The sequence below is a fragment of the Palaemon carinicauda genome, chromosome 38 (genome assembly GCF_036898095.1).
Source record: "Palaemon carinicauda isolate YSFRI2023 chromosome 38, ASM3689809v2, whole genome shotgun sequence".
Lineage (NCBI taxonomy): Eukaryota > Metazoa > Arthropoda > Malacostraca > Decapoda > Palaemonidae > Palaemon > Palaemon carinicauda.
In genome coordinates, this window is record NC_090762.1 from 2,345,265 (window position 1) to 2,360,264 (window position 15,000).

Below are 15,000 nucleotides of genomic sequence, written 5' to 3' on the forward strand. Positions count from 1 at the left end.
TTTTGTTAAAAAAAACTGCAAACACTATCGCGAAGCCACTTGCAATACTGCTAAGACAGAGTATAGATATGAGCGAGATATATGTTAAACATAAATTAGCTTATATAACCCCTATCTTCAAAAGTGGATCAAGACTAGAGGCAAGCAATTATAGACCTGTTAGTCTAACATCACATATTATGAAAGTGTATGAGAGGGTAATAAAAAAGAAAATAATGAACCATTTGGTCAAAAATAATTTGTTTAATATGGGTCAACACGGTTTCGTACCTGGAAAAAGTACACAGACCCAACTGATAGCTCACTATGAAAACATATACAATAATATGATAAATGAAAAAGACACAGATGTGATCTATCTAGATTTTGCAAAAGCCTTTGACAAGGTAGACCATAACATATTGGAGAAAAAAATGAGAAAGCATAATATTGTGGGAAAGATAGGAAAATGGGTAAAAGAATTCCTGCAAAACAGAAAACAGATAGTGGTTGCAAATGACGAGAAATCAGATGAAGCCCAGGTAATATCTGGTGTGCCCCAAGGTACGGTATTAGCTGCACTGCTATTTGTTATTATGATCTCAGACATAGACTGTGATGTTGAAAACTCCGTAGTGAGAAGTTTCGCCGATGACACAAGAATAAGTAGAGAAATTACTTGTGATGAAGATAGGAACTCACTACAAAGAGATCTAAACAAAATATATGAATGGGCGGAGATAAATAGGATGGTATTTAACTCCGATAAATTCGAATCAATAAATTATGGAAACAGAGAAGGAATGGTGTATGCATACAAGGGACCTAATAATGAGACAATCACAAACAAGGAAGCAATTAAAGACCTTGGTGTAATTTTAAATAGGAATATGTTATGCAACGACCAAATAGCAACACTGTTGGCTAAATGTAAAGCAAAAATGGGAATGTTATTCAGACACTTTAAAACAAGAAAAGCTGAACACATGATTATGCTTTACAAAACTTATGTGCGTAGTACACTCGAGTACTGCAATGTGATATGGTACCCACACTACCAAAAGGATATTGCGCAAATAGAGAGTGTACAAAGGTCCTATACTGCTAGAATAGAAGAAGTTAAGGACCTTGATTACTGGGAAAGACTGCAATTTTTAAAACTATACAGTCTAGAAAGGAGAAGAGAACGCTACATGATAATACAAGCATGGAAGCAAATAGAAGGAATTGCTGAAAACATCATGGAGCTTAAAGTATCAGAAAGAGCAAGCCGAGGTAGATTAATAGTACCAAAAAGCATTCCAGGTAAACTGAGAAAGGCGCACAGGACATTAATCCACTACGCACCAGCATCGATAATGCAGCGACTATTTAATGTGCTGCCAGCTCATCTAAGAAACATATCAGGAGTGAGCGTAGATGCGTTTAAAAAGCAGCTCGATAAATACCTAAGATGCATCCCAGACCATCCAAGACTGGAAGATGCAAAATACACCGGAAGATGTATTAGCAACTCTCTGGTGGATATACGAGGTGCCTCACACTGAGGGACCTGGGGGAACCCAAACAAAAAATAAGGCAATAAGGCAATAAGGCTCTCTCTCTCTCTCTCTCTCTCTCTCTCTCTCTCCCTCTCTCTCTCTCTCTGTTACTCGAGATTTAAGCATTCCTACGTAGGTAATATAAAGCATCCAGTTTTCAAACGTCACTAAGCCGCATTCAGGATTTGAAAACCATAAGTAGGTTTACGATGTCTTCAATCAAGCGATGAGAATTTTGGTTTTATTGTGATCGCATATAAAAGGAATAGATCGCCATGGGCTGAAGGAATAGATCGCTCGTCATGGGCTGAAGGAATAGATCGCCATGGGCTAAAGGAATAGATCGCTCGTCATGGGCTGAAGGAATAGATCGCCATGGGCTGAAGGAATAGATCGCTCGTCATGGGCTGAAGGAATAGATCGCCATGGGCTAAAGGAATAGATCGCTATGGGGTGAAGGAAGAGATCGCCATGAGCTAAAGGAATAGATCGCCATGGGCTGAAGGAAGAGATCGCCATGGGCTAAAGGAATAGATCGCCATGGGCTAAAGGAATAGATCGCTATGGGCTGAAGGAATAGATCGCCATGGGCTAAAGGAAGAGATCGCCACGGGCTAAAGGAAGAGATCGCCACGGGCTGAAGGAATAGATCGCCACGGGCTGAAGGAATAGATTGCCATGGGCTGAAGGAATAGATCGCCATGGGCTGAAGGAATAGATTGCCACGGGCTGAAGGAATAGATCGCAATGGGCTGAAGGAATAGATCACCATGGGCTGAAGGAACAGATCGTCATGGGGTAAAGGAATAGATCGCCATGGACTGAAGGAATAGATCGCCATGGGCTAAAGGAATAGATCGCCATGGGCTAAAGGAATAGATCGCCATGGGCTAATGGAACATATCGCCATGGGCTGAAGGAATAGATCGCCATGGGCTAAAGGAATTGATATCGCCATGGGCTAAAGGAATAGATCGCCATGGGCTGAAGGAATAGATCGCCATGGGCTGAAGGAATAGATCGCCATGGGCTGAAGGAATAGATCGCCATGGGCTGAAGGAATAGATCACCATGGGCTGAAGGAACAGATCGTCATGGGGTAAAGGAATAAATCGCCATGGACTGAAGGAATAGATCGCCATGTGCTGAAGGAATAGATCGCCATGGGCTAAAGGAATAGATCGCCATGGGCTAAAGGAATAGATCGCCATGGGCTGAAGGAATAGATCGCCATGGGCTAATGAAACATATCGCCATGGGCTAAAGGAATAGATCGCCATGGGCTGAAGGAATAGATCGCCACGGGCTGAAGGAATAGATCACCATGGGCTGAAGGAACAGATCGTCATGGGGTAAAGGAATAGATCGCCATGGACTGAAGGAATAGATCGCCATGTGCTGAAGGAATAGATCGCCATGGGCTAAAGGAATAGATCGCCATGTGCTAAAGGAATAGATCGCCATGGGCTGAAGGAATAGATCGCCATGGGCTAATGAAACATATCGCCATGGGCTAAAGGAATAGATCGCCATGGGCTAAAGGAATTGATATCGCCATGGGCTAAAGGAATAGATAGCCATGGGCTGAAGGAATAGAAAGCAACGAATTTTATCAATTTATTCATCATTTAAAAGTCAATAGAAAAATACTTTAAACAAGGAAATACAAGCAATGCCATTCAGAAGTTTGAAAAGATGAATGAAAATCGAAAAATTCCCTTCATGAGATTAATAACAAAGATAGTCAGACCACACCTGATGATGTATGATAAACTCTTATAGCACTTGGCTATCAAAGGGCTGGCTGTCTTCCACATTTGGCTATCAAAAGGCTGGCTGTCTTCCACATTTGGCTATCAAAGGGCTGGCTGTCTTCCATTTCATTTATAGATTAATACTAATAATATGCAAAAAAAAAATTTTCACGAACAGTAGAGAATTAAACTAAAATAATGAACCACTGATCCTTATCTGAAATCTTCGACAGCTATCTAATTCACCCTCCTTCTAAATAACAACATAAATCCTATCTTCGATAAGCTGAGCTTATTAATGAATGTGTAAGGACCTAAACCAGACGTTTCTTGGTTTTTGTTTTTTTTATAATATAAAATTACTGACATATCCTTAATTTTTATAAGAAGTGAATACAGGTTCTGTCTTGAATTACTTTAACTATTACAATAATAATAATAATAATAATAATAATAATAATGATGATGATGATGATAACATTGTTATTATCTATATCATTATTATCAGTACTATTATTATACAAGCCAAGTTATAAATGCAGTGTGAAAAGCAGACAGATACAAAGCCAAAGGCCAATGCAGAAGGAATAAAATAGAAAAAAAAAAGAATAGAAAAAAACATGAAATAAGAAAAGTAAAATAGATTAGATAAAGGTACAAGTAACCAATATAAATGGCATTTGAATCAAGGTGAAGTTGAGACCGAAGCCAACGAGAAAGTTGTAAACTTTTTTTGGAAACAGTAAAAATAGAATTAAACGCCTATAATGTGTACACTTGTCCACCAAACTAACAAACAAGAACAAGAACAAAAACAGCAAGAACAACATCAACAAATGCAGCCGTTTCTTTCCTAATGCAGGACATAGGTCTCAGACAAGTCCTTATTCATGAACATATATCACAAGCACACGTGATTTCAATCAATGTAAATATCACCCACGAATGGCGTTTAATACCGAATTCTATCTTGGGAATATATATCCACTTGGAACTCATTTTATGGTAACAGCTTCTGGCCGGGTGGAGATTCGAAACCCCTCTCTTGATAGCTGAGTTGGTTGAGTCGTTGCTGGCATGGTTTCCGGCCCACAGGTGGGGGTTCGAATCTCCACCCGGCCAGAACTTGTTACCATAAAATGAATTCCAAGTGGATATATATTCCCAAGATAGAATCCGGTATTAAATGCCATTCGTGGGTGATATTTACAGTCCTTATTCATATCTGGGGTTTGGCTATTTGTCAACTCCACGCTGGCCAACTGAGAATTGGTGATGGTGGGAGATTTTAGTCTCGTCATTTACAGGTAACCAACCTAGTATGGGCGGCCCTGACTAGTACCAAAATAAAGCAACCGTTAAATTTTCAATGTGGGTTAATTGAGATGTTGATAAAATCATTGATTGTTCTCTCATCTACGTAGACAGGGCTAACTGAGAGCTCACTCCATTTATATTTCACTTCTCCAATTATTTTTTCAGCTAAAGTAATTATATTATTAATTATGCTCATAACAAGTACAAACTATTCGCCTTCGTCATTTGTATGTTTAAGGTTTGTAATGTATTTTCTATATATAAAATTAATCAACTGTAATTATCATTATACCGGATAAGTTTTTTTTTTTTTTTAGCAGATCCATTATCATACCACTTTGGCTACGACATACCTCTGCCTTATTATAATTATAAAAATTATTGATATTATAATTATCAAAATTATTAAAATTACTGTTATTATTATTATTAAAATCAATAAAAATATCAAAATATATAAAATTATAATCATTATTGAAATTATTAGAATTATCAAAATTACTAAAATTACTAAAAATCTTGTGTATCGTGTATGCAGAGGAAGATGAAATTATCATTGGAAGGAGAAAGGATTAATGAGGTAGAATCATAGAAGTATCTAGGAACTGTGATCTCCAATAGAGGGTCTTTAGAATTACAGTTCAGTGAAAGTTTTGAAAAGGAAAATCAGAGAATGGCTAGGTTAAGTAAAATTTGGAAATCAAATCGCCCGAAATTACATATAAAAGTCAGACTATTTATCAGTTTAGTAAGATCGGTGTTACTGTATGGAAATGAGATATGTTAATGCAATAAGACAATCTCCAATAGATTTAGATTTGAGAATTGTTCTCAAAACTACTAAAGTTGAATGGCAGAACAGGATTAGAAATGAAACCATAAGAGAGATTACTAAGTGCCATATGTGGATGAGATCATGATGAGGGATAGATGGAGATGGTTCGGGCATCCTCTTCGCACACCCCAAGAGAGAGTAGTTCACCAAACCTTTAGCTGGGCTCCACAAGGATCTAGAAAGGTTGGAAGACCAAGCCCTACATGGCTGAGGACTATGAAGCATGAAGTAGGAGATGATGAATGGAGAAGTACTGAAATAAAACCTCAAGATAGAGACGACTGGAGAAATCTAACTGAGGCCATTTGCGTCAATAGGCGTAGGAGGAGATGATGATGATGATGATGATATTGTGTATCCATAAATTCATTAAGGACGAGACCAACAATCTTCTCTTAACAGATAAATAATAGTTATTGTAATAATCTTTTAAAAATATTCGGGAATGAAAATGAAATAAAGGAAATAAAATGGAATACATAATGTGCATACCTTCCATGTTTTTGATAAATTGACCAATCACTTAATCAATGTCGATACCAAGGTCAGTCTTAAGGTCGATATTTAATTTATCGCCTACGACTCTCACTCTCTCTCTCTCTCTCTCTCTCTCTCTCTCTCTCTCTCTCTCTCTCTCTCTCTCTCTCTCTCTCTCTCTCTCTCTTTACACATACATCTCCCCTATATCATAGAGAATAAGGGCCTGTTTACATACTGTATCGAAATACACACACACACACACACACACACACACTCATATATATATATATATATATATATATATATATATATATATATATATATATATATATATATATATATGTGTGTGTGTGTGTGTGTGTGTGTGTGTGTGTGTGTGAGTGTGTGTGTATGTGTAAAGAGAAATATATTTTGATTTGTATGGTTATCACAAATTTACAATGTAGTTACATATTCTCCTTTTGTTTCATCTTGTCCCCAAAAAATATTCATGTATAATTCACTTTTTTTTCTATATATGGCACGAATATTTATCGCATGTGATCATAGTCATATTTACCAGCAAAATATCTCATAAATGTAGACCATCCCTCGCTAGCCCTAAAAAGACCACTTCAAGTCATTTGCCATTGATCGGTAACCTCCTCACCTAAAAGAGAAGAAATCTATACATATACTAGTATACGCGTCACGTCAAAATGACGGATAAATATTTAGGTAGGTATGCGCACGCGCATGCAATATACACACACACATTCAACCACCCCTCCTACCCAAGGGATGGGGAATTATAACGTCTGGCAGTGCCATTGAGCGTGACCGGAAATAAATAAATGAATATGTGTGTATATATATATATATATGTATATATACATACATACTGTATATACATGCCAATATATATACAATATATATAATATATATATACTATCAATTTATATTATATATATACACATTTATATATATACATTTGTATAAATATATATATACAGTATATATATATATATATATATATATATATATATATATATATATATATATATATATATATATATATATATATATATATATATATATATATATATATATATATATGTGTGTGTGTGTATTTACATATACACCTATACATACATATACATACATATATATATATATATATATATATATATATATATATATATATATATATATATATATATATATATATATATATATACATATATAAACATACACACACACATATATATTACAATTGCTCTTCATTATATAGAAGAGATGGGACATAAGATGTCGAATACGTATCACAAAGCCTATGAAATTTTGTTCTCTACAATCAAATAAATCACATCAATTCCAACGCGAGGAACACCAGTTATGTTTTCGGCAGTCGCCATTTTCTTATATCATATCTTATACATTGTGTCCTTGACGGCAAAGGTAAGAAACACAGGAAGCAAAGTCATGTCATTGAACGCAAATGGATTATTCCTTAGATGGATCTGTATTGGAATCGAGAAATTTGATTTCTTCAGTTGTAGATTGAGGAAAGAGGCATATGACTATTCCCTTTGATTCTTTCATAAGTCACGAGGGTGTATGAAAACTCTAATAATGATTTGAATACTCCCAAATTCTACATAATTATAAAAACTTTTTTCATAAAAAAGTCTATTTGTTCGATCGACTACTACTACTACTACTACTACTACTACTACTTCTTCTTCTTCTTCTTCTTCTTCTTCTTATTATTATTATTATTATTATTATCATTATTATTATTATTAAATGCTAAGCTATCGATATGCCACACCTGGGTCAACACTATTATTTTATGTATTTGCAACCCGGTGGTCAAAATAAAAATAATTCGTCAATATCATTAATAAATATTCAGATATGTGAAGGATAATATAATCGTCATAGAGATTCATGTCAAGTAATGATGAAATAACATTGGAAATAGAATATTGCAGGTTTCTCATAAATGCAAAACCATTATTATTATTATTATTATTATTATTATTATTATTATTATTATTATTATTATTATTAGCCATGCAACAACCCTAGTTGGAAAAGCAAGATGCTATAAGCCAAGGGCTCCAACAGGGAAAAATAGCCCACTGAGGAAAGGAAATAAGGAAATAAATAATCGATGAGAACAAATAAACTTTAAATTATTCTAAAAACAGTAACAACATCAAAACAGATATGTCATACATAAATTATAAAAAGACTTATGTCAGCCTGTTCAACATAAAATATCTACAGCAATTTTGAACTTTTGCAGCAATTTTGAACTTATGAAGTTCTACTGATTCAACCACCCGGTTAGGAAGATCATTGGTTGAATTGAGTTGCTCTAATGTTAGCAAGGCCATAGGGGAGTTTTTCAAGATGTGAAATGGGCAGGAGACCTTGTTTCTGCCTCCGGACTCTCTTTAAGAAAAACAGAGACGGAACATAATTATTCCGTAACGTGTAGCAATGAAAGGTTTTGTAGGACGGATGAACTTTGACCTAACCCTTAGAGTGAGGATTTGTTTCTAAAAAGGAATTTTGAGATAGAATCTCTCTCTCTCTCTCTCTCTCTCTCTCTCTCTCTCTCTCTCTTTTGAGATAGAATCTCTCTCTCTCTCTCTCTCTCTCTCTCTCTCTCTCTCTCTCTCTCTCTCTCTCTCTCTCTCTCCACTTAGGTGGATACTGAATAATCATTACCTTTTATTAAATTGACTGTGTTGTAATATTAACCAAAGAGAGGTACAACCTACCTACGAAATCAAACTAAACTTTATTTTGTATTCCATATGAATTCCTTTGTATAACCTATAATATATAGATGTGAAAAAAACATGATTTTTAATATGTACTTAATTATCTAAATTTTATTCTGTGATCTTTTGGCATAACTTAATTACTATATAGATGTAAACGATATTACTGTTACCATGTACTAAAATGTCTGACGCCAATGGCCGCAATAAATTTATTAAAACAAATCTCTCTCTCTCTCTCTCTCTCTCTCTCTCTCTCTCTCTCTCTCTCTCTCTCTCTCTCTCTCTAAGATGCATCCCAGACCATCCAAGACTGGAAGATGCAAAATACACCGGAAGATGCATTAGCAATTCTCTGGTGGATATACTAGGTGCCTCACACTGAGGGACCTGGGGGAACCCAAACATGCAATAAGGCAATAAGGCTCTCTCTCTCTCTCTCTCTCTCTCTCTCTCTCTCTCTCTCTCTCTCTCTCTCTCTCTCTCTCTCTCTCTCTCTCTCTCGAGTCTGCGTTCGCAGGGTTAATCAGCTGAATAGAATCTCTGTCCAATCTCAAGTTGTGGAAAGTTTAAGTTTTTTTGCTACTTCAGTTTCCAAACCTTTGATAAAAAAGGAAATTCTTAAAGTGGAGTTTTCATAGGCAAATGATGTTAGGTCACCTCTCTGATGGCGAACGATTTCCGTCTAAAACTGACTAATATAAGTAAATTGAATCGCTTTGTTCCTAAATGGAATTTTAACTTAAGTAGCTTATCTCCATAATATTCTGATGGAAACTTCTTAAACTAATTAAAATGGGACATGGTTACACAACAAAGAAAATACGTTCATAACCGAGTCGGAGCTTTCAAGGATAATTTTAGTTTCAATTATCTTGTGTATTATTCCAATAAAACTCTTTCGTATTCAAAGGCTTCTTTTCTTGATCGAAACATTCCATTACTTGATTATTTCCCAGATTTTTACATATGGCCATTTTGGTCGACAAACTAAAAGGGAAATATATCTATGTTTTTCTTACCATAACCCAATATATCTCGTTTAAAAAAAATGATCTACTATTATTATTATTATCAAATGCTAAGCTACAATCCTAGTTGGAAAAGCAGGATGCTATAAGCCCAGGGGCTCCAATAGGGAAAATAGCCCAGTGAGGAAAGGAAATAAGAAAAAACAAAATATTTTAAAAATAGTAACAACATTAAAATTAATATTTCCTATATAAACTTAAAAAACTACAACAAAACAAGACAACATGTATTGAATACCCTTCGCGCAATATTTAATGAAAAACATATTTCTTCAAACAATTAATCAATGAAGGCTAGATGTTGCGTAACCTTTAACATAAACATTGTTGGTAACACTCCACAGCACAGCACAAGATTAAGACCAGGGTCATCTAGGCTCTCCCAAGCTATAAATTATTGCAACAAACCAACTCCTGTGACATAAACATTGTTGGTAACACTCCACAGCACAGCACAAGATTAAGACCAGGGTCATCTAGGCTCTCCCAAGCTATAAATTGCAACAAACCAACTCCTGTGACATAAACATTGTTGGTAACACTCCACAGCACAGCACAAGATTAAGACCAGGGTCATCTAGGCTCTCCCAAGCTATAAATTATTGCAACAAACCAACTCCTGTGACATAAACATTGTTGGTAACACTCCACAGCACAGCACAAGATTAAGACCAGGGTCATCTAGGCTCTCCCAAGCTATAAATTGCAACAAACCAACTCCTGTGACATAAACATTGTTGGTAACACTCCACAGCACAGCACAAGATTAAGACCAGGGTCATCTAGGCTCTCCCAAGCTATAAATTGCAACAAACCAACTCCTGTGACATAAACATTGTTGGTAACACTCCATAGCACAGCACAAGATTAAGACCAGGGTCATCTAGGCTCTCCCAAGCTATAAATTGCAACAAACCAACTCCTGTGACATAAACATTGTTGGTAACACTCCACAGCACAGCACAAGATTAAGACCAGGGTCATCTAGGCTCTCCCAAGCTATAAATTGCAACAAACCAACTCCTGGGGAACAGCTATGAGCCAAATATCTTGAATAATGAATGATTCGGATAACCTAGCTATTCTCAACAGCACCAATGGTCAATATGTCGTCATTTATTGATCTGAAAATATTTATTTTCGATTTACAGAGGAACTGAAAACCCACCAATCTCGTGGTTTGGCATTTCGTAGCCTGAATATCTTAAGTGTAATCTAAATTCGGAGTATTGGATACTGCGTTATATTCTCTTTTTAAATCATTAATTATTCCGTAAAATCCCACCCAATTTTTCTCTTACTAACATATGTGACGATAGAGCACTTGCCTTTTGGTTGAAAGTGACGTACTTAGACAGTTATAGATATATGTTGATATATATTGTACTAAACTGAAGGCAAGTTTCTTTTATATGAACCTAGTCATACCACTAGGTAATATCTTCTAGGAGAAGGACACTCCAAACTCAAACCATTGTTCTCTAATGTCAGGTAGTGCCATAGCCTCTGTACCATAGTCTTCAACTGTCTTGGGTTAAAGTTCTCTTGCTTGAGGATGCACTCGGGCACACTATTCGAATCTTATTTCTCTTCCTCTTGTTTTGTTAAAGTTTTCATAGTTTATATAGGATTATTTTAATGTTACTCTTCTTAAAATATTTTATTTCTCCTTGTTTCTTTTCCTCACTTGGCTATTTTCCCTGTTGGAGCCACTGGGTTTATAGCATTCTGCTTTTCCAGCTAGGGCTGTAGCTTAATAACAATAATAATAATAATACAAAAGAGAGTTTATAAAGATAAAATACAATAAAATATTCCTCGTTTTATGTACTTATCATATAACAGTGATATTTCCCTCAGAAAAAAGGGGCAAAATATTTAAACCCAAAATAAAAATCCCCCCTCTTAAGTAAATTAGAAGCATCTAAACATAGCAAAAATTTAATCTACTTATAAAGCTAAACGAAGATCTATTCTCTCAACAAAATATGAAAAAATTAAATGCTTTTTTTACGTCAAGAGTAGTATACGAAAGCTTCTAAACATATCAGAAGTTTAATTCACTTATAAAGTTATACTAAGCTCTGTTGTCTAAATAAAATACAAAAAACCTTTCCATTTTATGGCAAGAAAAGTAGACGAGAAATACAGGAACTAACTAGCTATGGTAAGCAAATTTTATAGGACACCCCAAAATCAAACCATTGTTCTCTAATCTTGGCTAGTGCCACACTATTCTATCCCATTTCTCATCCTCTTGTTTTGTTAAAAAATGTATAGTTTATATAGGATATATTTATTTTGATGTTACTCTTCTTAAGATATTTTATTTTTCCTTGTTTCCTTTCCTCACTGGGCTATTTTCCCTGTTGGAGCCTCTGGCTTATAGCATTCTGCTTTTCCAACTAGGGTTGTAGCTTAGCAAGTAGTAATAATAATAATAATAATAATAATAATAATAATAATAATAAAAGCTCTAATATGATTCACCAACACTACACATGGCTGTCTTTAATACGCCATTTCAATAAATACACAAATAAGTAAATCAATAAACAGGAAAATAAAAGTTAAAATACAAGTATAATCAAATTCTCTCTCTTTCTTCTTAAAATCGAAACTATGGAACACCCTCCCCCCCCCCCTTCCCAGTCAAGAACATAATTTCGTCATGTCAATTTGTTTTATAACAGACATTCGGTATGAATCTACAGATCGCATGTGCTTGCAACAAGCAATTCTCTTTGTTGAATTCCTTTTTTTAAGCTATATTTGTATTCTACTGATGTCTTCCTTGCAGGTTATGAGAAAGCAAAGGGGAAAATAAGTTTATGGTTTTACCCATATGAATCAATATTACATAAATAACGGCATTTAATTTGGTTGGACTGAATATATAATTAATTTCATTCAATGAAAAATGGATCCATTTCAAAGGTCCATAATCTATAATGCTTTTGTTAAAGGTTTGCTAGCACTAATATACAACCTTACGATTGAATAGCAATTTAATCCCTTTGAAATTCTTCAGGAATCTTCATATGTAGAACCTTTAAGTTACTTTTCAATACAAACTTGTATTTGGTTTTAAATTTATATGAAAATATACGTTTTTTTTTCTGTATATGTAGTTCCTTTAACTTTCTTTTCAATACAAACTTGTATTTGATTTTAAATGTATATGAAAATATACGATTTTTTCTGTATATGTAGATCCTTTAATTTTCTTTTCGATGCAAACATGTAATTGGTTTAATATTTCTATAGAAATATAAATTTTTCCTTTTTTATTTATGAGTATTTGTAATTATAGATTTCAGACTAAATTCCTTTCTTCATTGTAGTTAAGGCGGATGCTTTTCCTTTTTTATATATGAGCTTTTACAACGATAGATTTCCAACTGAACATCCCTTTCTTCATTGCAGTTGAGGCAAACGCTTTTCCTTTTTTATATATGAGCTTTTGCAACGATAGATTTCCAACTGAACATCCCTTTCTTCATTGCAGTTGAGGCGAACGCTTTTCCTTTTTTTATATATGAGCTTTTGCAACGATAGATTTCCAACTGAACATCCCTTTCTTCATTGCAGTTGAGGCGAACGCTTTTCCTTTTTTATATATGAGCTTTTGCAACGATAGATTTCCAACTGAACATCCCTTTCTTCATTGCAGTTGATGTGAACACAACGTCTAGCAGAGATGGATCCCCGCAAGGGCTTCAGAAAGTAGAGGCGAGAGAGCTTCTGGTGAGGCGAGCCAAATGCATCAGAAGTGAGTGAGCAGACCCGAAGATTTCCTCAGACATAAGCGGTCCGTTTGAAACATGAGTGATGAGGTATGAGGCGGGAGTGACTGTACTGGTGGTGAACGGTGGAGAGCCATGTTCTGTGGAACTATGTGGTGAACACTGGTGGTGGAGGTGGTGGTGGCGGTGGTGAAAATAAAGAGGGGGAGAACGGGTGGTGAAGGCAGCAGCAGCAGCAGAGATAACAGTCGTACGACATTCTTATCATTGTCATCGTCAGCAGCGCCATGCTTCTGCTGGTGATAGGAGTGGTGCTCACCGCAGCCATGGTGATCACATTCGTCTCCAGCGCTTTCATCATCTTCATCATTCTCACGAGTAAACAGGTGAGTCACAGAAGGAACATGCTGATTGCAGACAACTCTTTCCACTGTATTTCGAGCGTAGGTATTGGGTATTAAAGCCAATAAGAATAGTCAAAACTAAATTCAGCCCATTCTGGTCTGATGGTATATATTTTAAATTGATTTAATCATCTACATAGGATAGAGCATAAACAGTCAAGTAATACAATAAACAGATGAAGAACAAATACCTAAAAATCAATCTTATTACTGATGCATTGGAATAAATCTCATGATAACCTAAGTCAACCAATAATTAAAAAGCAAAACAGTAGAAAAAGCTAATGTACTGGATTAAATACCCAAGCTGACGACTAACGCTATAAAGAACTACGGTCAAATGTTACGTTAGGAGTAATGTTCACGAGCTGCTCGTGAAACGGATACTTGACTTGAACTTTATCAAAATTTGTTTTCGAAGGAGTTATTGCTAAACGAGGCACACTCAGAATAGCAAAATTTGTAGAAAGGAGATCAGCAACCAGCAATCAAACTAAAATTAGCTGTATGGATTAATACATGAGCTAAAATATGTTACAGAATAAACTTTAAAAATACCCCAAAGTAGTGACCATACAATTTGAAGCACAATGAGACCCATAAATTTTCAATAAAACAAAAAAGGTAATCCTTGGCAATCAAACTGATATAAAACTATCCAGATACAGAAAAAGGTGTAGCTGGAGCTAAACGGAACCTCGTGAAACATCAAAAACTGCGTTTCCTCGAGAAGAAAAGATTGCAATAATAAACAGAAAGTGAACTTCAACTGTATGATTCTGGTGACTGAAACTACAATTTAGCAACTAAATAAAATCATTAAAATTTACGGTCTATTAAAAAACTTTTTAAATTGAAATTTCTAAGGAATATTTCAATAGTTGAAATAAAAAATAATAATACAGGAGACTTTAAAAACCATGGAATTTTGGAGTATTTAACGAGTAAATCAAATTAGTGAAGTTGAAAAGGGTGAGACAGTCCGAATGGCTAAAGCTGTTGTTTTACCATAGATATATGGTCGCTATATAGGGGTTTAACCAGGGATTCCGAAGACCAATGTTGCAGAGCTACAGATAAAGGACTAAAATCGTTTTATTCAATTAGCATAGGACAAGACTACGGTAACATTGAAAAAT

At 35.2% G+C, this 15,000-nt stretch overlaps 1 protein-coding gene across 1 annotated transcript in view; it reads left to right on the forward strand.

Moving 5' to 3' along the window:
• The window catches only part of LOC137630371 (uncharacterized), a 603,704-nt gene that overhangs the window by 576,015 nt on the left and 12,689 nt on the right, over nucleotides 1–15,000 (forward strand). The window contains exon 3 of the mRNA XM_068361804.1: nucleotides 13,385–13,843. Within this exon, the coding sequence (XP_068217905.1) occupies nucleotides 13,745–13,843 (99 nt within the window). The 5' untranslated portion in view covers nucleotides 13,385–13,744. The remainder of the gene's footprint in view (nucleotides 1–13,384; nucleotides 13,844–15,000) is intronic.